We start from the raw sequence: 26,972 nt of genomic DNA, 5'->3' as shown, positions 1-26,972 counted from the left end.
ATTTCTGATGAAATAGGCATTTTTTATGAAGTGTTGGTTCACTGCAAAGTAAAAAAAAAAAAAAAAAAAAAAAAAAAACTTACAAATATACTGGCCCCTTGCTTTTACATGTTCACAGGAGCCTGATCAACTAGTGCTTACTAATGACCAACTAATCAAGATCACAAAACAGCATGTTGCTTGACTGCCACATAAGGCGAAGCAAAGCCCACACAAATTACAAGGTTTCTAAGAAAATCACCACCCATTACAGAATACTGTAAAAAATGTAAACTGTGCTACAGAACCCATGTAATAAAACACAATGCTAAAACATAGTTGGTTTGTTGTGGGTACATACTTCTGCATTTCTTCAGGCGTTAGGTTTTTTCTCATTTCCCTGGAGAGATGATAGAGTCGGTGAAGCGTGGAGGCATGAAAAAGTGCATTACCAGATTTCCAGAAGACAGTTGAAACTTTGTTATAGTAATTTGCCATCAGCTGGGGCTTTGGGGGCTTCTTAGACAAGGAGAAAAGCCCATGAATGTCTTCCACAGCCTTGAAAGCTTCCTAAAAGCGAACCACAAGATTAAATTGGCTATTAAGAAGCAAATACACAAGATACACTTCCAACCTGGGATTTTTGCACAAGCAAGAATCTGCATCTTATGAAACACATTCTTGGTACAATGCTCCCTCATACATCATTACACTGGAGAGGGAGATAGAGACGAGATAGAGACGAGATAGAGATAGAGACGAGATAGAGACGAGATAGAGACAGAGACGAGACAGAGACGAGACAGAGACGAGACAGAGACGAGACAGAGACGAGACAGAGACGAGACAGAGACAGAGACGAGACAGAGACGAGATAGAGACGAGATAGAGACGAGATAGAGACGAGATAGAGACGAGATCGAGATCGAGATCGAGACGAGATCGAGACGAGATCGAGACGAGATCGAGACGAGATCGAGACCGAGATCGAGACCGAGATCGAGATCGAGATTGTAGGAAGTTGGCTCTGTATGCACTATTTCAAAGTAAGGAATAGTATGCACAGAGTCCAAGGGTTCCCCTTAGAGGTAAGATAGTGGCAAAAAGAGATAATACTAATGCTCTATTTTGTGGTAGTGTGGTCGAGCAATAGGCTTATCCAAGGAGTAGTGTTAAGCATTTGTTGTACATACACATAGACAATAAATGAGGTACACACACTCAGAGACAAATCCAGCCAATAGGTTTTGTATAGAAAAATATCTTTTCTTAGTTTATTTTAAGAACCACAGGTTCAAATTCTACATGTAATATCTCATTCGAAAGGTATTGCAGGTAAGTACTTTAGGAACTTCAAATCATCAAAATTGCATGTATACTTTTCAAGTTATTCACAAATAGCTGTTTTAAAAGTGGACACAGTGCAATTTTCACAGTTCCTAGGGGAGGTAAGTTTTTGTTAGTTTTACCAGGTAAGTAAGACACTTACAGGGTTCAGTTCTTGGTCCAAGGTAGCCCACCGTTGGGGGTTCAGAGCAACCCCAAAGTCACCACACCCGCAGCTCAGGGCCGGTCAGGTGCAGAGTTCAAAGTGGTGCCCAAAACACATAGGCTAGAATGGAGAGAAGGGGGTGCCCCGGCTCCGGTCTGCTTGCAGGTAAGTACCCGCGTCTTCGGAGGGCAGACCAGAGGGGTTTTGTAGGGCACCGGGGGGGACACAAGCCCACACAGAAATTTCACCCTCAGCGGCGCGGGGGCGGCCGGGTGCAGTGTAGAAACAGGCGTCGGGTTCGCAATGTTAGTCTATGAGAGATCTAGGGATCTCTTCAGCGCTGCAGGCAGGCAAGGGGGGGGTTCCTCTGGGAAACCTCCACTTGGGCAAGGGAGAGGGACTCCTGGGGGTCACTTCTCCAGTGAAAGTCCGGTCCTTCAGGTCCTGGGGGCTGCGGGTGCAGGGTCTCTCCCAGGCGTCGGGACTTTGGATTCAAAGAGTCGCGGTCAGGGGAAGCCTCGGGATTCCCTCTGCAGGCGGCGCTGTGGGGGCTCAGGGGGGACAGGTTTTTGTACTCACAGTATCAGAGTAGTCCTGGGGTCCCTCCTGAGGTGTTGGATCTCCACCAGCCGAGTCGGGGTCGCCGGGTGCAGTGTTGCAAGTCTCACGCTTCTTGCTGGGAGCTTGCAGGGTTCTTTCAAGGCTGCTGGAAACAAAGTTGCAGCCTTTCTTGGAGCAGGTCCGCTGTCCTCGGGAGTTTCTTGTCTTTTCGAAGCAGGGGCAGTCCTCAGAGGATGTCGAGGTCGCTGGTCCCTTTGGAAGGCGTCGCTGGAGCAGGATCTTTGGAAGGCAGGAGACAGGCCGGTGAGTTTCTGGAGCCAAGGCAGTTGTCGTCTTCTGGTCTTCCTCTGCAGGGGTTTTTCAGCTAGGCAGTCCTTCTTCTTGTAGTTGCAGGAATCTAATTTTCTAGGGTTCAGGGTAGCCCTTAAATACTAAATTTAAGGGCGTGTTTAGGTCTGGGGGGTTAGTAGCCAATGGCTACTAGCCCTGAGGGTGGGTACACCCTCTTTGTGCCTCCTCCCAAGGGGAGGGGGTCACAATCCTAACCCTATTGGGGGAATCCTCCATCTGCAAGATGGAGGATTTCTAAAAGTTAGAGTCACCTCAGCTCAGGACACCTTAGGGGCTGTCCTGACTGGCCAGTGACTCCTCCTTGTTGCTTTCTTTGTTCCCTCCAGCCTTGCCGCCAAAAGTGGGGGCCGTGGCCGGAGGGGGCGGGCAACTCCACTAAGCTGGAGTGCCCTGCTGGGCTGTGACAAAGGGGTGAGCCTTTGAGGCTCACCGCCAGGTGTTACAGCTCCTGCCTGGGGGAGGTGTTAGCATCTCCACCCAGTGCAGGCTTTGTTACTGGCCTCAGAGTGACAAAGGCACTCTCCCCATGGGGCCAGCAACATGTCTCTGGTGTGGCAGGCTGCTGGAACTAGTCAGCCTACACAGACAGTCGGTTAAGTTTCAGGGGGCACCTCTAAGGTGCCCTCTGTGGTGTATTTTACAATAAAATGTACACTGGCATCAGTGTGCATTTATTGTGCTGAGAAGTTTGATACCAAACTTCCCAGTTTTCAGTGTAGCCATTATGGTGCTGTGGAGTTCGTGTTTGACAGACTCCCAGACCATATACTCTTATGGCTACCCTGCACTTACAATGTCTAAGGTTTTGTTTAGACACTGTAGGGGTACCATGCTCATGCACTGGTACCCTCACCTATGGTATAGTGCACCCTGCCTTAGGGCTGTAAGGCCTGCTAGAGGGGTGGCTTACCTATACTGCATAGGCAGTGAGAGGCTGGCATGGCACCCTGAGGGGAGTGCCATGTCGACTTACTCGTTTTGTCCTCACTAGCACACACAAGCTGGCAAGCAGTGTGTCTGTGCTGAGTGAGAGGTCTCCAGGGTGGCATAAGACATGCTGCAGCCCTTAGAGACCTTCCTTGGCATCAGGGCCCTTGGTACTAGAAGTACCAGTTACAAGGGACTTATCTGGATGCCAGGGTCTGCCAATTGTGGATACAAAAGTACAGGTTAGGGAAAGAACACTGGTGCTGGGGCCTGGTTAGCAGGCCTCAGCACACTTTCAATTGTAAACATAGCATCAGCAAAGGCAAAAAGTCAGGGGGCAACCATGCCAAGGAGGCATTTCCTTACACAACCCCCACCCAAACGAAAGAGGATGAGACTAACCTTTCCCAAGAGAGTCTTCATTTTCTAAGTGGAAGAACCTGGAAAGGCCATCTGCATTGGCATGGGCAGTCCCAGGTCTGTGTTCCACTATAAAGTCCATTCCCTGTAGGGAGATGGACCACCTCAACAGTTTAGGATTTTCACCTTTCATTTGCATCAGCCATTTGAGAGGTCTGTGGTCAGTTTGAACTAGGAAGTGAGTCCCAAAGAGGTATGGTCTCAGCTTCTTCAGGGACCAAACCACAGCAAAGGCCTCCCTCTCAATGGCACTCCAACGCTGCTCCCTGGGGAGTAACCTCCTGCTAATGAAAGCAACAGGCTGGTCAAGGCCATCATCATTTGTTTGGGACAAAACTGCCCCTATCCCATGTTCAGAGGCATCAGTCTGCACAATGAACTGCTTAGAATAGTCTGGAGCTTTTAGAACTGGTGCTGAGCACATTGCTTGTTTCAGGGTGTCAAAGGCCTGTTGGCATTCCACAGTCCAGTTCACTTTCTTGGGCATTTTCTTGGAGGTGAGTTCAGTGAGGGCTGTCACAATGGATCCATATCCCTTCACAAACCTCCTGTAGTACCCAGTCAAGCCAAGGAATGCCCTGACTTGAGTCTGGGTTTTTGGAGCTACCCAGTCCAGAATAGTCTGGATCTTGGGTTGGAGTGGCTGAACTTGGCCTCCACCTACAAGGTGGCCCAAGTAAACCACAGTTCCCTGCCCTATCTGGCATTTGGATGCCTTGATAGAGAGGCCTGCAGATTGCAGAGCCTTCAAAACCTTCCTCAGGTGGACCAGGTGATCCTGCCAGGTGGAGCTAAAGACAGCAATATCATCAAGATAAGCTGTGCTAAAGGACTCCAAGCCAGCAAGGACTTGATTCACCAACCTTTGGAAGGTGGCAGGGGCATTCTTTAAACCAAAGGGCATAACAGTAAACTGATAATGCCCATCAGGTGTGGAGAATGCTGTCTTTTCTTTTGCTCCAGGTGCCATTTTTATTTGCCAGTACCCTGCTGTCAAGTCAAAGGTACTTAGAAATTTGGCAGCACCTAATTTATCAATGAGCTCATCAGCTCTTGGAATTGGATGGGCATCTGTCTTGGTGACAGAATTGAGCCCTCTGTAGTCCACACAAAACCTCATCTCTTTCTTTCCATCTTTGGTGTGAGGTTTGGGGACTAAGACCACTGGGCTAGCCCAGGGGCTGTCAGAGCGCTCAATTACTCCCAATTCCAGCATCTTGTGGACTTCCACCTTGATGCTTTCCTTAACATGGTCAGACTGTCTAAAGATTTTGTTCTTGACAGGCATGCTGTCTCCTGTGTCCACATCATGGGTACACAGGTGTGTCTGACCAGGGGTTAAGGAGAAGAGTTCAGGAAACTGTTGTAGGACTCTCCTACAATCAGCTTGCTGTTGGCCAGAGAGGGTGTCTGAGTAGATCACTCCATCTACTGTGCCATCTTTTGGGTCTGATGACAGAAGATCAGGGAGAGGTTCACTCTCTGCCTCCTGATCCTCATCTGTTACCATCAACAGATTGACATCAGCCCTGTCATGGAAGAGCTTAAGGCGGTTCACATGGATCACCCTCTTGGGGCTCCTGCTTGTGCCCAGGTCCACCAGGTAGGTGACCTGACTCTTCCTTTCTAGTACCGGGTAAGGGCCACTCCATTTGTCCTGGAGTGCCCTGGGAGCCACAGGCTCCAGAACCCAGACTTTCTGCCCTGGTTGGAACTCAACCAGTGCAGCCTTTTGGTCATACCAAAACTTCTGGAGCTGTTGGCTGGCCTCAAGGTTTTTGGTTGCCTTTTCCATGTACTCTGCCATTCTAGAGCGAAGGCCAAGTACATAGTCCACTATGTCCTGTTTAGGCTCATGGAGAGGTCTCTCCCAGCCTTCTTTAACAAGGGCAAGTGGTCCCCTTACAGGATGACCAAACAGAAGTTCAAAGGGTGAGAATCCTACTCCCTTCTGTGGCACCTCTCTGTAAGCGAAAAGCAGACATGGCAAGAGGACATCCCATCTCCTTTTGAGCTTTTCTGGGAGCCCCATGATCATGCCCTTTAATGTCTTGTTGAATCTCTCAACCAAGCCATTAGTTTGTGGATGGTATGGTGTAGTGAATTTATAAGTCACTCCACACTCATTCCACATGTGCTTTAGGTATGCTGACATGAAGTTGGTACCTCTGTCAGACACCACCTCCTTAGGGAAACCCACTCTGGTAAAGATACCAATGAGGGCCTTGGCTACTGCGGGGGCAGTAGTCGACCTAAGGGGAATAGCTTCAGGATACCTGGTAGCATGATCCACTACTACCAGGATATACATATTTCCTGAGGCTGTGGGAGGTTCCAGTGGACCAACTATGTCCACACCCACTCTTTCAAAGGGAACCCCCACCACTGGAAGTGGAATGAGGGGGGCCTTTGGGTGCCCACCTGTCTTACCACTGGTTTGACAGGTGGGGCAGGAGAGGCAAAACTCCTTAACCATGTTGGACATATTGGGCCAGTAGAAGTGGTTGACTAACCTCTCCCACGTCTTGGTTTGTCCCAAATGTCCAGCAAGGGGAATGTCATGGGCCAATGTTAGGATGAACTTCCTGAACAGCTGAGGCACTACCACTCTCCTAGTGGCACCAGGTTTGGGGTCTCTGGCCTCAGTGTACAGGAGTCCATCTTCCCAATAGACCCTATGTGTTCCATTTTTCTTGCCTTTGGACTCTTCAGCAGCTTGCTGCCTAAGGCCTTCAAGAGAGGGACAGGTTTCTTGTCCCTTACACAGCTCCTCCCTTGAGGGTCCCCCTGGGCCTAAGAGCTCAACCTGATAAGGTTCAAGCTCCAAAGGCTCAGTTCCCTCAGAGGGCAGAACTTCTTCCTGAGAAGAGAGGTTCCCTTTCTTTTGCTGTGTTGCAGTTGGTTTCCCAACTGACTTTCCTGTTCTCTTGGTAGGCTGGGCCATTCTTCCAGACTCCAGCTCTACTTGTTCACCCTGTGCCTTGCACTGTGCTCTTGTTTTCACACACACCAGTTCAGGGATACCCAGCATTGCTGCATGGGTTTTTAGTTCTACCTCAGCCCATGCTGAGGACTCCAGGTCATTTCCAAGCAGACAGTCCACTGGGATATTTGAGGAGACCACCACCTGTTTCAGGCCATTGACCCCTCCCCATTCTAAAGTAACCATTGCCATGGGATGTACTTTTCTCTGATTGTCAGCGTTGGTGACTGTGTAAGTTTTTCCAGTCAGGTATTGGCCAGGGGAAACCAGTTTCTCTGTCACCATGGTGACACTGGCACCTGTATCCCTCAGGCCCTCTATTCTAGTCCCATTAATTAAGAGTTGCTGTCTGTATTTTTGCATGTTAGGCGGCCAGACAGCTAGTGTGGCTAAATCCACCCCACCCTCAGAAACTAGAGTAGCTTCAGTGTGGACCCTGATTTGCTCTGGGCACACTGTTGATCCCACTTGGAGACTAGCCATACCAGTGTTACCTGGATGGGAGTTTGGAGTGGAACCTTTCTTGGGACAGGCCTTGTCTCCAGTTTGGTGTCCATGCTGTTTACAGCTATGACACCAGGCCTTTTTGGGATCAAAGTTTTTACCCTTGTACCCATTGTTTTGTGAAGAGGCTCTGGGCCCACCCTCCTGTGCAGGTTTTTGGGGGCCTGTAGAAGACTCTTTACTATTTTTAGTTTTGGTTGTCTCATCACCCTTCCCCTGGGGAGTCTTTGTGACCCCTTTCTTTTGGTCACCCCCTGTTGAAGTCTTGGACACCCTTGTCTTGACCCAATGGTCCGCCTTCTTTCCCAATTCTTGGGGAGAAATTGGTCCTAGGTCTACCAGATGCTGATGCAGTTTATCATTGAAACAATTACTTAACAGGTGTTCTTTCACAAATAAATTGTACAGCCCATCATAATTACTTACACCACTGCCTTGAATCCAACCATCTAGTGTTTTCACTGAGTAGTCTACAAAGTCAACCCAGGTCTGGCTCGAGGATTTTTGAGCCCCCCTGAATCTAATCCTATACTCCTCAGTGGAGAATCCAAAGCCCTCAATCAGGGTACCCTTCATGAGGTCATAAGATTCTGCATCTTGTCCAGAGAGTGTGAGGAGTCTATCCCTACACTTTCCTGTGAACATTTCCCAAAGGAGAGCACCCCAGTGAGATCTGTTCACTTTTCTGGTTACACAAGCACTCTCAAAAGCTGTGAACCATTTGGTGATGTCATCACCATCTTCATATTTAGTTACAATCCCTTTAGGGATTTTCAACATGTCAGGAGAATCTCTGGCCCTATTTATGTTGCTGCCACCATTGATGGGTCCTAGGCCCATCTCTTGTCTTTCCCTCTCTATGGCTAGGATCTGTCTTTCCAAAGCCAATCTTTTGGCCATCCTGGCTAACTGGATGTCCTCTTCACTGGGGCTATCCTCAGTGATTTCAGAGGTGTTGGTCTCTCCTGTGAGGGAACCAGCATCTCTGACTATTATTTTAGGAGTCAGGGTTTGAGGGACCCTGTCCTCCCTAGATAGGACTGGTAGGGGGGAATTTTCCTCCAAGTCACTATCCTCTTCCTCTGAGTTGCCACCCTCAGAGGGGTTGGCCTTTTCAAACTCTGCCAAAAGCTCCTGGAGCTGTATTTTGGTAGGTTTGGGGCCCATTGTTATTTTCTTTATTTTACAGAGTGACCTTAGCTCCCTCATCTTAAGATGGAGGTAAGGTGTGGTGTCGAGTTCCACCACAGTCACATCTGTGCTAGACATTTTGCTTCTAAAAGTTGGAATACTTTTTAAGAATCTACAACTGGTTCTAGAATCTAATTCAAACTTTTACAAACTTTTAAACTCTAAAAGAAATGCTAAACAGGATCTAACACAAGGCCCTAGCAGGTCTTTTAAGAATTTAGAAAACTTTTCAAATTGCAAAAATCAATTTCAAATGACAATTTTGGAATTTGTCGTGTGATCAGGTATTGGCTGAGTAGTCCAGCAAATGCAAAGTCTTGTACCCCACCGCTGATCCACCAATGTAGGAAGTTGGCTCTGTATGTGCTATTTCCAAGTAAGGAATAGCATGCACAGAGTCCAAGGGTTCCCCTTAGAGGTAAAATAGTGGTAAAAAGAGATAATACTAATGCTCTATTTTGTGGTAGTGTGGTCGAGCAATAGGCTTATCCAAGGAGTAGTGTTAAGCATTTGTTGTACATACACATAGACAATAAATGAGGTACACACACTCAGAGACAAATCCAGCCAATAGGTTTTTGTATAGAAAAATATCTTTTCTTAGTTTATTTTAAGAACCACAGGTTCAAATTCTACATGTAATATCTCATTCGAAAGGTATTGCAGGTAAGTACTTTAGGAACTTTAAATCATAAAAATTGCATGTATACTTTTCAAGTTATTGACAAAATAGCTGTTTTAAAAGTGGACACTTAGTGCAATTTTCACAGTTCCTGGGGGAGGTAAGTTTTTGTTAATTTTACCAGGTAAGTAAGACACTTACAGGGTTCAGTTCTTGGTCCAAGGTAGCCCACCGTTGGGGGTTCAGAGCAACCCCAAATTCACCACACCAGCAGCTCAGGGCCGGTCAGGTGCAGAGTTCAAAGTGGTGCCCAAAACACATAGGCTAGAATGGAGAGAAGGGGGTGCCCCGGTTCCGGTCTGCTTGCAGGTAAGTACCCGCGTCTTCGGAGGGCAGACCAGAGGGGTTTTGTAGGGCACCGGGGGGGACACAAGCCCACACAGAAATTTCACCCTCAGCGGCGCGGGGGCGGCCGGGTGCAGTGTAGAAACAGGCGTCGGGTTCGCAATGTTAGTCTATGAGAGATCTCGGGATCTCTTCAGCGCTGCAGGCAGGCAAGGGGGGGGTTCCTCGGGGAAACCTCCACTTGGGCAAGGGAGAGGGACTCCTGGGGGTCACTTCTCCAGTGAAAGTCCGGTCCTTCAGGTCCTGGGGGCTGCGGGTGCAGGGTCTCTCCCAGGTGTCGGGACTTTGGATTCAAAGAGTCGCGGTCAGGGGAAGCCTCGGGATTCCCTCTGCAGGCGGCGCTGTGGGGGCTCAGGGGGGACAGGTTTTTGTACTCACAGTATCAGAGTAGTCCTGGGGTCCCTCCTGAGGTGTTGGATCTCCACCAGCCGAGTCGGGGTCGCCGGGTGCAGTGTTGCAAGTCTCACGCTTCTTGCGGGGAGCTTGCAGGGTTCTTTCAAGGCTGCTGGAAACAAAGTTGCAGCCTTTCTTGGAGCAGGTCCGCTGTCCTCGGGAGTTTCTTGTCTTTTCGAAGCAGGGGCAGTCCTCAGAGGATGTCGAGGTCGCTGGTCCCTTTGGAAGGCGTCGCTGGAGCAGGATCTTTGGAAGGCAGGAGACAGGCCGGTGAGTTTCTGGAGCCAAGGCAGTTGTCGTCTTCTGGTCTTCCTCTGCAGGGGTTTTTCAGCTAGGCAGTCCTTCTTCTTGTAGTTGCAGGAATCTAATTTTCTAGGGTTCAGGGTAGCCCTTAAATACTAAATTTAAGGGCGTGTTTAGGTCTGGGGGGTTAGTAGCCAATGGCTACTAGCCCTGAGGGTGGGTACACCCTCTTTGTTCCTCCTCCCAAGGGGAGGGGGTCACAATCCTAACCCTATTGGGGGAATCCTCCATCTGCAAGATGGAGGATTTCTAAAAGTTAGAGTCACCTCAGCTCAGGACACCTTAGGGGCTGTCCTGACTGGCCAGTGACTCCTCCTTGTTGCTTTCTTTGTTCCCTCCAGCCTTGCCGCCAAAAGTGGGGGCCGTGGCCGGAGGGGGCGGGCAACTCCACTAAGCTGGAGTGCCCTGCTGGGCTGTGACAAAGGGGTGAGCCTTTGAGGCTCACCGCCAGGTGTTACAGCTCCTGCCTGGGGGAGGTGTTAGCATCTCCACCCAGTGCAGGCTTTGTTACTGGCCTCAGAGTGACAAAGGCACTCTCCCCATGGGGCCAGCAACATGTCTCTGGTGTGGCAGGCTGCTGGAACTAGTCAGCCTACACAGACAGTCGGTTAAGTTTCAGGGGGCACCTCTAAGGTGCCCTCTGTGGTGTATTTTACAATAAAATGTACACTGGCATCAGTGTGCATTTATTGTGCTGAGAAGTTTGATACCAAACTTCCCAGTTTTCAGTGTAGCCATTATGGTGCTGTGGAGTTCGTGTTTGACAGACTCCCAGACCATATACTCTTATGGCTACCCTGCACTTACAATGTCTAAGGTTTTGTTTAGACACTGTAGGGGTACCATGCTCATGCACTGGTACCCTCACCTATGGTATAGTGCACCCTGCCTTAGGGCTGTAAGGCCTGCTAGAGGGGTGGCTTACCTATACTGCATAGGCAGTGAGAGGCTGGCATGGCACCCTGAGGGGAGTGCCATGTCGACTTACTCGTTTTGTCCTCACTAGCACACACAAGCTGGCAAGCAGTGTGTCTGTGCTGAGTGAGAGGTCTCCAGGGTGGCATAAGACATGCTGCAGCCCTTAGAGACCTTCCTTGGCATCAGGGCCCTTGGTACTAGAAGTACCAGTTACAAGGGACTTATCTGGATGCCAGGGTCTGCCAATTGTGGATACAAAAGTACAGGTTAGGGAAAGAACACTGGTGCTGGGGCCTGGTTAGCAGGCCTCAGCACACTTTCAATTGTAAACATAGCATCAGCAAAGGCAAAAAGTCAGGGGGCAACCATGCCAAGGAGGCATTTCCTTACAGGGCACCTCTAAGGTGCCCTCTGTGGTGTATTTTACAATAAAATGTACACTGGCATCAGTGTGCATTTATTGTGCTGAGAAGTTTGATACCAAACTTCCCAGTTTTCAGTGTAGCCATTATGGTGCTGTGGAGTTCGTGTTTGACAGACTCCCAGACCATATACTCTTATGGCTACCCTGCACTTACAATGTCTAATGTTTTGTTTAGACACTGTAGGGGTACCATGCTCATGCACTGGTACCCTCACCTATGGTATAGTGCACCCTGCGTTAGGGCTGTAAGGCCTGCTAGAGGGGTGTCTTACCTATACTGCATAGGCAGTGAGAGGCTGGCATGGCACCCTGAGGGGAGTGCCATGTCGACTTACTCGTTTTGTCCTCACTAGCACACACAAGCTGGCAAGCAGTGTGTCTGTGCTGAGTGAGAGGTCTCCAGGGTGGCATAAGACATGCTGCAGCCCTTAGAGACCTTCCTTGGCATCAGGGCCCTTGGTACTAGAAGTACCAGTTACAAGGGACTTATCTGGATGCCAGGTTCTGCCAATTGTGGATACAAAAGTACAGGTTAGGGAAAGAACACTGGTGCTGGGGCCTGGTTAGCAAGCCTCAGCACACTTTCAATTGTAAACATAGCATCAGCAAAGGCAAAAAGTCAGGGGGCAACCATGCCAAGGAGGCATTTCCTTAGAGATGAGAGAGAGAGAGATGAGAGAGAGAGAGATGAGAGAGAGAGAGATGAGAGAGAGAGAGATGAGAGAGAGAGAGATGAGAGAGAGAGAGATGAGAGAGAGAGAGATGAGAGAGAGAGAGATGAGAGAGAGAGAGATGAGAGAGAGAGAGATGAGAGAGAGAGAGATGAGAGAGAGAGAGATGAGAGAGATGAGAGAGATGAGAGAGATGAGAGAGATGAGAGAGATGAGAGAGATGAGAGAGATGAGAGAGATGAGAGAGATGAGAGAGATGAGAGAGATGAGAGAGATGAGAGAGATGAGAGAGATGAGAGAGATGAGAGAGATGAGAGAGATGAGAGAGATGAGAGAGATGAGAGAGATGAGAGAGATGAGAGAGATGAGAGAGATGAGAGAGATGAGAGAGAAGAGAGAAGAGAGAAGAGAGAAGAGAGAAGAGAGAAGAGAGAAGAGAGAGAAGAGAGAAGAGAGAAGAGAGAAGAGAGAAGAGAGAAGAGAGAAGAGAGAAGAGAGAAGAGAGAAGAGAGAAGATAGATAGATAGATAGATAGATAGATAGATAGATAGATAGATAGATAGATAGATAGATAGATATGGAAAATGTCACTTACCCAGTGTACATCTGTTCGTGGCATGAGACCCTGCAGATTCACATCCCGCCATCTAGTTTTGGGCTCGGAGTGTTACAAGTTGTTTTTCTTCGAAGAAGTCTTTGAGGCACGAGATCGAGGGGCTCCTCCCCTTTCGGCTCCATTGCGCATGGCCGTCGACTCCATCTTAGATTGTTTTTCCCCGCAGAGGGTGAGGTAGGAGTTGTGTATTATAGTAATAGTGCCCGTGCAATGGAGTAAATATGTATGTACATAATGTGGTTTAAAGCGATATATTTACAAATTTACAAATGTTCAAGATCAACTTCAAACGGCTACAGGTATCCGGGCGGGTGCATGTGAATCTGCAGCGACTAATGCCACGAACAGATGTACACTGGGTAAGTGACATTTTCCATTCGATGGCATGTGTAGCTGCAGATACACATGCTTTGCATAGACTAGTAAGCAGTTATCTCCCCAAAAGCGGTGGTTCAGCCTGTAGGAGTTGAAGTTGTTTGAAATAAAGTTCGTAGTACTGCTTGTCCTACTGTGGCTTGTTGTGTAGTTAACACATCGACGCAGTAGTGCTTGGTAAACGTATGAGGCGTAGACCATGTGGCTGCCTTACATATTTCAGTCATTGGAATGTTTCCTAGAAAGGCCATGGTAGCACCTTTCTTTCTAGTTGAGTGTGCCTTTGGTGTTATTGGCAGTTCTCTTTTTGCTTTGAGATAACAGGTTTGAATGCATTTAACTATCCACCTGGCAATGCCTTGTTTGGATATTGGATTCCCTGTATGAGGTTTTTGGAAAGCAACGAACAATTGTTTTGTTTTCCGAATTTGTTTTGTTCTGTCAATGTAGTACATTAATGCTCTTTTGATGTCTAATGTATGTAGTGGTCTTTCAGCTACAGAATCTGGTTCTGGAAAGAACACTGGTAGTTCTACTGTTTGATTTAAGTGGAACGGTGATATGACTTTTGGTAAGAACTTAGGATTTGTTCGTAAAACTACTTTATGCTTGTGTATCTGAATAAAGGGTTCTTGTATGGAAAATGCTTGTTTTTCACTTACTCTTCTTAGAGATGTGATGGCAATTAGAAATGCTACTTTCCATGTTAAGTATTGTATCTCACATGAGTGCATGGGTTCAAACGGTGGACCCATGAGCCGTGTTAAGACAATGTTGAGGTTCCATGAAGGCACCGGTGGTGTCCTTGGTGGGATAATTCTTTTCAGACCCTCCATAAAAGCCTTTATGCCTGGGATCCTAAATAGTGAAGTTGAGTGCGTAATTGGCAGATAAGCTGAAATTGCGATGAAATGTATTTTAATGGATGAAAAAGCTAGCTTTGACTTTTGAAGTGCAGTAGGTAGCTGACGATGTCTTTAGCAGATGCGTGTAAGGGTTGTATTTGTTTATTAATGCAGTAATAAACAAATCTTTTCCACTTTTTTACATAGCAATGTCTTGTGGTTTGTTTCCTAGCTTGTTTTATGACCGCCATACATTCCTGTGTGAGGTCTAGATGTCCGAATTCTAAGACTTCAGGCGCCAGATTGCTAGATTCAGCGATGCTGGATTTGGGTGTCTGATCTGTTGTTTGTGTTGAGTTAACAGATCTGGTCTGTTTGGTAGTTTGACATGAGGTACTACTGAGAGGTCTAGTAGTGTTGTGTACCAAGGTTGTCTTGCCCAAGTAGGTGCTATTAGTATGAGTTTGAGTTTGTTTTGACTCAATTTGTTTACCAGATATGGAAGGAGTGGGAGAGGGGGAAAAGCGTATGCAAATATCCCTGACCAACTCATCCATAACGCATTGCCCTGAGACTGAGCCTGTGGGTATCTGGATACGAAGTTTTGGCATTTTTCGTTTTCTTTTCTTGCAAATAGGTCTATTTTTGGTGTTCCCCATCTTTGGAAGTAAGTGTTTAGTATTTGGGGGTGAATCTCCCATTCGTGGATCTGTTGGTGATCCCGAGAGAGATTGTCTGCTAACTGATTCTGAATCCCTGGAATAAACTGCGCTATTAGGCGAATGTGGTTGTGAATCGCCCAATGCCATATTCTCTGTGCCAGGAGACACAACTGTGTCGAGTGTGTTCCTCCCAGTTTGTTCAGATAATACATCGTTGTCATGTTGTCTGTTTTGACAAGAATGTGTTTGTGGCTTATTATAGGTTGAAATGCTTTCAACGCTAGAAATACTGCCAGTAGTTCTAAGTGATTTATGTGAAACTGTCTCTGCCGAGTGTCCCATTGTGCTTGGATGCTGTGTTGGTTGAGATGTGCTCCCCACCCTATCATGGAGGCATCTGTCGTTATTACGTATTGAGGCACTGGGTCTTGAAAAGGCCGCCCTTGGTTTAAATTTATAGTGTTCCACCATTGAAGCGATGTGTATGTTTGGCGGTCTATCAACACTAGATCTTGAAGTTGACCCTGTGCCTGGGTCCATTGTGATGCTAGGCCCTGTTGTAAGGGCCGCATGTGCAATCTTGCGTTTGGGACAATGGCTATGCATGAGGACATCATGCCTAGTAGGTTCATTATCATCTTTACTTGTATCTTTTGTTTTGGGTACATGGCCTGTATTACATTGTGAAATGCCTGTAACTTTTGTGGACCTGGAGTGGCAATCCCTTTTGTTGTGGTGATTGTCACCCCTAAGTATTTCTGTGTTTGACACGGCTGAAGGTGTTACTTGTTGTAGTTGAGTGAGAAACCTAGTTTGTGAAGGGTTTCTATGACATACTTTGTGTGTTGTGAACACCGTTCTTGAGTTTTGGTTTTGATTAACCAATCGTCTAGGTACGGGAATACATGTATTTGCTGCATTCTGATATGAGCAGCCACTACTGCCAGCCATTTTGTATAAACTCTTGGCGCAGTGGTTATCCTGAATGGCAACACTTTGAATTGGTAATGTACCCATGGAATACAAACCTGAAGTACTTTCTGTGTGAAGTATGTATCGGTATATGGAAGTATGCATCCTTTAGGTCTAGTGTTGTCATGTAGTCTTGTTTGAGCAATGGGATTACGTCCTGCAGTGTCACCATGTGAAAGTGATCTGATTTGATGTAGATATTTAATGTTCTGAGATCTAATATAGGTCTTATAGTTTTGTCCTTTTTGGGTATGAGAAAGTACAGCGAGTAAACTCCTGTTCCTCTCTGATGAATTGGTACCAGTTCTATTGCATCTTTTTGTAACAACGCTTGGACCTCCAGTTGTAGAAGATCCATGTGTTGTTTTGACATATTGTGTGTTTTCGGAAGGAATTTTAGAAATTCTATGCAGGACCCACATGTCTGTTATTTCCTCCCATTGTTTGTAGAACTTGGTTAGTCTCCCCCCACTGGTGTTATGTGTTGGGGATTTGTGACGCCGAAGTCACTGTTTGTTTTGTGGAGTTTTGGGACTTTGGAACTTTCCTCTACTCTTTGGGAACTGTCCCCCTCTATATTGTCCCCGAAAACTTCCCCGCTGGTATTGGCTCTGATAAGTGGGCCTTGTTTGTGAGTTCTGTGCTTTGTCCTCGAAACCCCCCCTCGAAACTGTGTTTTCCGAAATGTGCCTCTGCTCTGTGGGGAGTAGAGTGCGCCCATGGCTTTGGCTGTATCAGTGTCCTTTTTTAATTTTTCGATAGCAGTACCCACCTCCGGCCCAAACAACTGCTGTCCGTTAAATGGCAAGTTCAGCATGGCTTGTATTTCCGGCTTGAATCCTGATGTACGCAGCCATGCAGGTCTCCATATTGTCACTGCTGTGTTCACAGTCCTAGCAGCTGTGCCTGCTGCATCCATTGCTGACCGTATCTGATTGTTCGAGATACTCTGTCCTTCTTCCACCACTTGTTGTGCTCTTTTTTGGAACTCCTTGGGCAAATGTTCTATAAAATGTTGCATTTCGTCCCAATGAGCCCTATCATATCTGGCCAACAAAGCCTGTGAGTTGGCAATGCGCCACTGGTTCACTGCCTGTGCCTCCACTCTTTTCCCTGCTGCGTCGAACTTACGACTCTCTTTGCCTTGAGGTGGTGCATCTCCTGAGGTGTGTGAATTCGCCCTCTTGTGAGCTGCCCCTACTACCACTGAGTCTGGTGTTGGCTGTTGTGTGATGTACACAGGGTCTGTTGGTGGCAGTTTATATTTTTTCTCCACCCTTGGAGTAATGGCACTTCCTTTCAAAGGCTCCTCAAACACTTGTTTGGAGTGTTTTAGCATTCCAGGTAGCATGGGGAGGCTTTGGTACTGGCTGTGCGGGGACGACAGTGTATTAAATAGAAAATCGTCTTCAATTGGCTCTGCATGCAGGCTGACATTATGAAACGCCGCTGCTCTTGACACCACCTGTGCGTAGGCGGTACTATCCTCTGGTGATGACGGTCTAGCTGGATAACAGTCGGACTGTTATCTGACACTGGCGCATCATAAAGATCCCACGCGTCTGGATCATCCTGACTCATCCCTGTATGAGTTGGGGACTGCATCATTGGTGGAGTGGCTACCGGTGACTTGTTTAGCCACCTTTGCCTGTGGCTGCTTGTCTTTCTCTTGGAAGGCAAGTTTTAGTTTCATTTGAATCGGAGGGAGAGTACGGATCTTCCCTGTTTCCTTTTGTATGTGGAGTTTTCTTTGGGTGTAGTCTGGCTCCATTGTCTCCAGTTCCTGTCCAAATCTATGTGTTTGCATTTGTGAGGACAGGCCTCGTTCCTCTGTGTAGGAACTTGATTTCGGTTCCGAGGCCGGATGTTTCGGTATCGAAACCTTTTCGGCTGCTTTTTTCGGTTCAGACGACACTTTTCTGCTCTTCGGTGTACTGATTTCTCGGGCCGACTTGGTTCGGTGGCACTCTCTCGGTGCAGAGATTGCTCTGACCCGGTATCGAGTCTGCTCTGTGCCGGTATCTCGACCTGAGTCGGATGACTGACACATGCATGCCCTTTTTCGGTGTTGATGCTCGGTCACCTATTTTATGGGTTAAGCCATGGCCTGGCGGCGGTGGAGTCCCCTGGGCTTTACTGGTCTTTGCGTGAGTTTTGTGTATCGACGTCTTACTCACGGTTTTCGGCGTCTGTACAGGATCGACCTCTTCAGAGTCCGAATCCTCGATGGAGAAGGCTTCCTCTTCTTCCTCCATGTGTTTTTGTCCTGTCGGCACCGACGCCATCTGTAGTCTTCTTGCTCTTCGGTCCCTTAAGGTCTTTCTGGACCGAAACGCTCGACAGGCCTCACAGGTATCCTCTTTGTGTTCTGGAGACCAATACAAATTACAGACCAAATGCTGATCTGTATAAGGATACTTGTGACATTCGGGGCAGAAGCGGAATGGGGTCCGTTCCATTAGCCTTGAAGACGCATGCGGTCGGGCCAACCAGGCCCCGCCGGGGAATCGAAAACCCCAAAGGGCCGCCGGACCTCTTCAAAATTCTGTGTCGATCTGTTGTAACTAACCCGATACCGAACGCAAACAATACCGTCAAATTTTCTGAGTTTTTCACTAACTTTCCGAACCGAAGCGCGGAGCGAAAAGGAACACGTCCGAACCCGATGGCGGAAAGAAAACAATCTAAGATGGAGTCGACGCCCATGCACAATGGAGCCGAAAGGGGAGGAGTCCCTCGATCTCGTGACTCGAAAAGACTTCTTCGAAGAAAAACAACTTGTAACACTCCGAGCCCAACACTAGATGACGGGATGTGCAAAGCATGTGTATATGCAGCTTCACATGCCATCGAACATATAGATACAGAATATTCAGCAGCAGTATCAAACTATAAAAAGATGAAAAATTCTTCAAAACTCAGAACACTATCTTGAAAAAACTAGGGTTTATTATAAATACGCATTTAACGAGGTGTTAAAATATTTTGAAGAATTAGGAGTCATTCTTTCCTCCCAGTCACATAAAAATTACGAAGTTTGTGTTTCCTACAGTCAAAAAACACTTGCTTTAGTTCCTCAAACACCACTATGACATCTTTAAAATGCCTGAATCCAATAATCAACAGCTGAAAGGTGACAACGTAACTTGCAAAGTGAAAAGCAATATTTGGCAACCTTTGTGCATCACTGCAAGTATCTTTCATCCATCGGAGCAAAAATCTATTTTGTTAAAATCTGCCACTTATGATGCAACTAAATGGGTGGCAAGTGACCATGCACAAAACTCCGAAGCGTCAAATATTTCTAACGATCCAGTAATACATATGGGCAATTGGTTAATCGTTCCGTGTATTCCTTTCTGAATGCATTACATGAATTAAGATATTTAATATGGCTTGAACGTCCTTTATTTCAGCATAATAAACATTTTTGATTTCAAAACAAAGGTCATGTCAATTTATTATTATAAGGAGCTTTGGTGTGCAGTCCTCTTGAATTTTTACTACTCAACTTCAGACTGTTGCTAAATCTCCCCTTGCTTATTTAGAAAATGCCCTAACATGCACAGAGAATATGGTCTACCTTTTCTCTGTAATTTGTATATGCATGAGGGTGAAGAGAAACATTACGAACAAGAATGGGCCTTCTCCTCTTTAGTGAGGTAAGAAGAATAATTGCAAATGTTTACTGCCCTATGATGCACTTTTTTAAATATCAATTTGAGAACATTTCCATTTATTTAATTCACAGTAAATTGATAAGTTCTCTGCAGCAGACACATTCGCACTCGATGTAGTAGGCGGTCACACCTATGGAACACCCCCCCCCTCAGTCCTACCAGATACTCCGCTTGTAGACTTTGTATGGAAATCTCGGACAGCAAGTCCTACTGAATGGAGGTTAGGTTTATACCTCATACTGCTATATACATTCTGGCTCTGTGTCACACAGACCACATTTTGAACATCATCTGACCAGAGACTATTTAACTTACATAGTACTTGTAGGAAGTTGGCTCTGTATGCACTATTTCAAAGTAAGGAATAGTATGCACAGAGTCCAAGGGTTCCCCTTAGAGGTAAGATAGTGGCAAAAAGAGATAATACTAATGCTCTATTTTGTGGTAGTGTGGTCGAGCAGTAGGCTTATCAAAGGAGTAGTGTTAAGCATTTGTTGTACACACACAGGCAACAAATGAGGAACACACACTCCGAGACAATTCTAGGCCAATAGGTTTTTGTATAGAAAAATATATTTTCTTAGTTTATTTTAAGAACCACAGGTTCAAATTCTACATGTAATACTTTGCATGAAAGGTATTGCAGGTAAGTACTTTAAGAACTTTGAATAATCACAATAGCATATATACTTTTCAAATAAAACACATATAGCTATTTTAAAACTAGACAGTGCAGTTTTCACAGTTCCTAGGGGAGGTAAGTAATTGTTAGTTCTTGCAGGTAAGTAAACCACCTACGGGGTTCAAGTTTGGGTCCAAAGTAGACCACCGTTGGGGGTTCAGAGCAACCTGAAAGTTACCACACCAGCAGCTCAGGGCCGGTCAGGTGCAGAGTTCAAAGTGGTGCCCCAAACACATAGGCTTCAATGGAGAAGGGGGTGCCCCGGTTCCAGTCTGCCAGCAGGTAAGAACACGCGTCTTCGCGACACAAGTTAGCACAGAAAGTACACCCTCAGCAGCACGGGGCGGCCGGGTGCAGTGTGCAAACACATGTCAGGTTTCCAATGGAAATCAATGGGAGACCAAGAGGTCTCTTCAGCGATGCAGGCAGGCGGGGGGGGCTCCTCGGGGTAGCCACCACCTGGGCAAGGGAGAGGGCCTCCTGGGGGGTCACTCCTGCACTGGAGTTCCGATCCTTCAGGTCCTGGGGGCTGCGGGTGCGGAGTCTTTTCCAGGCGTCAGGATCTGGGAGTCAGGCAGTCGCGGTCAGGGGGAGCCTCTGGATTCCCTCTGCAGGCGTCGCTGTGGGGGCTCGGGGGGGCGCAACTCTGGTTACTCACAGTCTTGGAGTCGCCGGGGAGTCCTCCCTGAAGTGTTTCTCCACAAGTCGAGCCGGGGGCGTCAGGTGCAGAGTAGCAAGTCTCACGCTTCCGGCAGGAAACGCAGTTGTCTTGAAGTTGCTCCTTTGGAAACAAAGTTGCAGTCTTTGGTGAACAGGGCCGCTGTTCTCTGGAGTTTCTTGGTCCTTCTAGAGCAGGGTAGTCCTCGGAGGATTCAGAGGTCGCTGGTCCCTGGGGAGAGCGTCGCTGGAGCAGTTTCTTCAGAAGGGCGGGAGACAGGCCGGTAGAGCTGGGGCCAAAGCAGTTGGTGTCTCCGTCTTTTCTGCAGGGTTTTTCAGCTTAGCAGTCCTCTTAGGTTGAAGGAATCTGAGTTCCTAGGTTCAGAGGAGCCCTTAAATACTAAATTTAAGGGCGTGTTTAGGTCTGGGGGGTTAGTAGCCAATGGCTACTAGCCCCGAGGGTGGGTACACCCTCTTTGTGCCTCCTCCCAAGGGGAGGGGGGGTCACATTCCTATCCCTATTGGGGGGGATCCTCCATCTGCAAGATGGAGGATTCCTAAAAGTCAGTCACTTCAGCTCAGGTTGCCTTAGGGGCTGTCCTGACTGGCCAGTGACTCCTCCTTGTTTTTCTCATTATCTCCTCCGGCCTTGCCGCCAAAAGTGGGGCCGTGGCCGGAGGGGGCAGGCAACTCCACTAGCTGGAATGCCCTGTGGTGCTATAACAAAGGGGGTGAGCCTTTGAGGCTCACCGCCAGGTGTTACAGCTCCTGCAAGGGGGAGGTGATAAGCATCTACACCCAGTGCAGGCTTTGTTACTAGCCACAGAGTGACAAAGGCACTCTCCCCATGTGGCCAGCAACATGTCTCAAGTGTGGCAGGCTGCTAAAACCAGTCAGCCTACACGGGTAGTTGGTTAAGGTTTCAGGGGGCACCTCTAAGGTGCCCTCTGGGGTGTATGTTACAATAAAATGTACACTGGCATCAGTGTGCATTTATTGTGCTGAGAAGTTTGATACCAAACTTCCCAGTTTTCAGTGTAGCCATTATGGTGCTGTGGAGTTCGTGTTGGACAGACTCCCAGACCATATACTCTTATGGCTACCCTGCACTTACAATGTCTAAGGTTTTGCTTAGACACTGTAGGGGCACAGTGCTCATGCACTGGTGCCCTCACCTATGGTATAGTGCACCCTGCCTTAGGGCTGTAAGGCCTGCTAGAGGGGTGACTTATCTATACTGCATAGGCAGTGTGAGGTTGGCATGGCACCCTGAGGGGAATGCCATGTCGACTTACTCGTTTTGTCCTCACTAGCACACACAAGCTGGCAAGCAGTGTGTCTGTGCTGAGTGAGGGGTCCCCAGGGTGGCATAAGATATGCTGCAGCCCTTAGAGACCTTCCCTGGCATCAGGGCCCTTGGTACCAGGGGTACCAGTTACAAGGGACTTACCTGGATGCCAGGGTGTGCCAATTGTGGAAACGAAAGTACAGGTTAGGGAAAGAACACTGGTGCGGGGGCCTGGTTAGCAGGCCTCAGCACACTTTCAAATCAAAACATAGAATCAGCAAAGGCGGTGGACGAACGAGGAGCAAGCATGGCGTCGGCGTAACTGCGTTTCCGCAGTCCCGCCCACCAGGAGAGCTGAAGATACAGCGGCGGCCGCAGCTGAGCGGCCGAACAACCGGCAGATTATGCCGAATTCGGCCCGTGTTTTCCTCCTACAGTTTTGCCTACCGGGGGGACTGAAGGTGTCGCGGCCCGCGGTGGAGCGGCCGAACAAGCGGCAGAAATAGGCCGAATTCGGCCCGTTTCCCCCCCCCCCCCCCCCCTGCGTGGAGGAAGTGAGGAGCCTGCACTCTTGGGGGGCTTCAGGCTGTACAGACTCAGCGGCGCTCGGGCAAGGCTGCCTAGCGCCACATAAACATTGGAGACAGATTTTTACAAAAGAAGCACGTGACCCCTTAGGCAGTATGGGGTTGAAAGTCCTCCTGGAGACCTATAGCAGCAGTGGTAAGGATTAAGGTGAAAAAACTTTCAGGATTAAACTCTGCTTTCACCTAGAGGAGAAGAGGGGTGAGCAGGGCTGAAGGACTGGCAAATCATCAGAAGAAACACAGGAGAAAGCAGACAGGAGAAGAGCCCGGTGAAAAGCAGGAGAAAGCAGACAGGAGGAGAGCCCGGTGTACCTAATTTCTGCAGGTAACCAAGCTGGGGCTTTTTGGTAAAAAATGGACGGAAAAAAATAGGGGGAAGAATCTTCGCTAAAAGTACTGTGATTCTAGAAAATTGATATCGTCCCTACCATCTAATGTCACCTTGATATATCTCCACCTCTCGCTTTGTAGAAGGGACGGAAGGGAAAAAGGGAGAAAAAAAAAAGAAAAAAAAAAAGGAGGGGGAGAGAGAAAAGCGGTGGACAGTGGACAGAGGGGAGAGGTAAAACAAAAAAAAAAAAAAAAAAAAAGGGGGAGAACTAAAATCTGAGACCTCTGAGGAGACCTCTGATGTTGCCATTAGGCCCACAAGATAACCCAAGTCTGTATTTATATACCCCCTTATGGCTTTTGAAAAACCTGACAAAACAAATTATTGCAGATGCAGCCTCAGTGTCGACTGGGGTAATAGGACTATTTAGGCTGCTGTCACATAAATTGAAAGTCAAGATGCCACCCAAACCCACCCGTAATCTTGGAGAAAAGACTGAAGGAGTGAAAGTGACACGGGTTGGTCGAGGTAAAGGAGAGCTAACGGGAGCAAACAAACGCCTAACGGCAGTTGTAGCTAAACCAGCTGTGGAAAATATGTTGAGTTTGGGGAGAGGTGCCCCCCGACGGAAATCAAGGTTAAGGGCAAAAGCCAATCTACTATTATGACGTTTCTGGCAGGGGGAGCACAGGATATACGGCCTGCACATATAATCCCCCCCTCTGAAAGTAATATGGTAGGGACAGAATCTCTTCCGAGCATCGGCAGTATAAAGGGGTGTACTATGAACAACGATCCCCCTGTGAACTTTAGACAAGGCATGGAGAGTATGCCAGAGTTGGAAGACAACCATACGGAGACAAGAGGGAAGGAGCTTGGCTCTTCTACCGAAAATAAACAGCCTCAAGCACAACAATATGACCGGTTTGAGCGATTGGAACATCAGGATGGGGAAGGAGGAGTATTTATATTAAGACCTGCAACAGAAGGAGAGAACTCACACAAGGCTCTGGCAAATACTAAAAATGTGGGCAAAATAGTAGGAAAAGACCCCCAATCTGTGGAATGGGGCAGGGACAATAGTGATAAATTTTACTCTCTGACAGAAGAGTCCGATCTCAGCAGTGGCGATCACAGTCTTGGGGGGTCTGAGGATAGTGAAACATCAGAGACTGAAGACAAAACTTCAAGTAATGAACCCACAGTGCAACAGCTGCGTCAACACCGGAAATCGGTCAAAACACGATCTTGCTCCCAGGGGTCTCCAGGAAACCCGCCATCTACGGGTAGTAGGACTTTAAAATGGGACTATTCTGGCATTGGACTTGCGGATTCTTTGTCTATAACTAACCAGGGCTCAGCAAACGGCAATAAGGAAACAGACACAGGTCCCCCCACCTATAGCCCATCTGCAATAGGGGCCGAGGCAGGAATGCTGCAGTCAATTTACAGCTCAATCAAAGAGTTGCAAACAGAAACAAGGATTGAAAGTCGACGTGCAAGGATTGCTACAAAAAGACTACAGGGAACAGTTCGCAAAGTTGCAAAATCATGCACAGAAATCGAGACTAAGCTGTCTTCAATGGAAGAAAGGATCATGGCGGTTGAGGAGGATGTTGTTAATCTTAAAGAACAGAACACTATGAGAGACGAACAACTGACGGATGTAATGTGGAAGTTGGAAGATTGAGAATAGACAAAGAAGGAATAATCTCCGAATTTTGGGCATACCGGAAGGGCTAGAAGGAAGCAATATACGGACATATATGATTAACTTTTTGCGTGGTGCTTTCCCAGAATTGGGGAACTGGAACTGGGAGAATGAATTGCAGCGGGTGCACAGGTTTCCGCTAAATCGGCGGGAGGGGGCTCAACGTGCAGACTCTAAATATCCCAGAGCAGTTTTAGTTTATTTTGGGAATTATTTATTGCGACAGGAGATATTGGATAAAACCCGTCCAAATACCCCTCGTACTGTGGATGGGGTAACTTTTTTCACCCGCCCTGATTTCTGTCATGCCACTGTTGAACGGAGATGGCGGCTCCGACAACTTATTAAACCGGTCTTAGATAAAAGGTGGGGAGGCGTATCTGCTGGCCCCTGCTCACCTTAAAATAATATTGAATGGGAGAACAGAAGTATTTACTTCGGAAATTAAAGCAAAAGAATACGTGATGGGGGTCAGATAGCGAAATAGAGTTATTCGGAAAGCAAAAGTGCTCCGGTAACTGATGGGTGGGTCCGCACGTACACGACGCCAATACTCAGGCCATGAATGGTCTGATTGCTCTACAGGGTGGGGGGCCAGTCTTGGGGAGGAAGGTAACGGGGGAGGGGGATGGAAGAGACTGGTCTGGGGAGGGAGGAGAGGCAGAGGATGGGGGTGGGGAATGAGGGAGGGATTGGGGATGAGGAGAAGGAGGGGAGGAAAGGGGGGGGAAGGGACAGAAAACGAGGGAGTAAAATGGAAAGGAATGGAAGTAGGAATGCAACAAGGAAAGCAACAGAAGCAGGGGCAGAGTAAAATTGAAGGGGGGGAACAAATCGAGAGGAAAATTCAAGAGAAAGTGCAGTTAGATACAAAAATCTGGGAGAGTAAAAAGAAGAAAGGAAACCAAAAATAGTAAATGGCTAGGCTCCGAATCGCTTCAATTAATATATGTGGGTTAAATGACCCTCGTAAAAGAAGTAGAGTAGCGGAGGAACTAAAAACTTGTAAGGCGGACATCTACTGTTTACAGGAGACATGTGGAATATAAAAATGCCAGAATTCTGGGTATACTCGGTATGAAAGTAATTGCTCGGTGTAAGGAAATGCCTCCTTGGCATGGTTGCCCCCTGACTTTTTGCCTTTGCTGATGCTATGTTTACAATTGAAAGTGTGCTGAGGCCTGCTAACCAGGCCCCAGCACCAGTGTTCTTTCCCTAACCTGTACTTTTGTACCCACAATTGGCAGACCCTGGCATCCAGATAAGTCCCTTGTAACTGGTACTTCTAGTACCAAGGGCCCTGATGCCCAGGAAGGTCTCTAAGGGCTGCAGCATGTCTTATGCCACCCTGGAGACCTCTCACTCAGCACAGACACACTGCTTACCAGCTTGTGTGTGCTAGTGAGGACAAAACGAGTAAGTCGACATGGCACTCCCCTCAGGGTGCCATGCCAGCCTCTCACTGCCTATGCAGTATAGGTAAGACACCCCTCTAGCAGGCCTTACAGCCCTAAGGCAGGGTGCACTATACCATAGGTGAGGGTACCAGTGCATGAGCATGGTACCCCTACAGTGTCTAAACAAAACCTTAGACATTGTAAGTGCAGGGTAGCCATAAGAGTATATGGTCTGGGAGTCTGTCAAACACGAACTCCACAGCACCATAATGGCTACACTGAAAACTGGGAAGTTTGGTATCAAACTTCTCAGCACAATAAATGCACACTGATGCCAGTGTACATTTTATTGTAAAATACACCACAGAGGGCACCTTAGAGGTGCCCCCTGAAACTTAACCGACTATCTGTGTAGGCTGACTAGTTTTAGCAGCCTGCCACAAACCGAGACATGTTGCTGGCCCCATGGGGAGAGTGCCTTTGTCACTCTGAGGCCAGTAACAAAGCCTGCACTGGGTGGAGATGCTAACACCTCTCCCAGGCAGGAATTGTCACACCTGGCGGTGAGCCTCAAAGGCTCACCTCCTTTGTGCCAACCCAGCAGGACACTCCAGCTAGTGGAGTTGCCCGCCCCCTCCGGCCAGGCCCCACTTTTGGCGGCAAGGCCGGAGAAAATAATGAGAATAACAAGGAGGAGTCACTGGCCAGTCAGGACAGCCCCTAAGGTGTCCTGAGCTGAGGTGATTCTAACTTTTAGAAATCCTCCATCTTGCAGATGGAGGATTCCCCCAATAGGGTTAGGATTGTGACCCCCTCCCCTTGGGAGGAGGCACAAAGAGGGTGTACCCACCCTCAGGGCTAGTAGCCATTGGCTACTAACCCCCCAGACCTAAACACGCCCTTAAATTTAGTATTTAAGGGCTACCCTGAACCCTAGAAAATTAGATTCCTGCAACAAGAAGAAGGACTGCCCAGCTGAAAACCCCTGCAGCGGAAGACCAGAAGACGACAACTGCCTTGGCTCC

The 26,972-nt window shown here is 47.8% G+C and overlaps 1 protein-coding gene across 2 annotated transcripts in view; it reads right to left on the bottom strand.

Annotated features, from left to right (window-relative positions):
- Positions 1 to 26,972, bottom strand: part of EIF3A (eukaryotic translation initiation factor 3 subunit A) — a 541,057-nt gene that overhangs the window by 434,054 nt on the left and 80,031 nt on the right. For both annotated transcript variants that reach the window (XM_069239244.1, XM_069239245.1), the window contains exon 6: positions 341 to 549. In XM_069239244.1, coding sequence (XP_069095345.1) covers positions 341 to 549 — 209 coding nt within the window. The remainder of the gene's footprint in view (positions 1 to 340; positions 550 to 26,972) is intronic.

The sequence above is a fragment of the Pleurodeles waltl genome, chromosome 6 (genome assembly GCF_031143425.1).
Source record: "Pleurodeles waltl isolate 20211129_DDA chromosome 6, aPleWal1.hap1.20221129, whole genome shotgun sequence".
Taxonomy (NCBI): domain Eukaryota; kingdom Metazoa; phylum Chordata; class Amphibia; order Caudata; family Salamandridae; genus Pleurodeles; species Pleurodeles waltl.
This window is presented reverse-complemented; position numbering and strand designations above follow the sequence as displayed.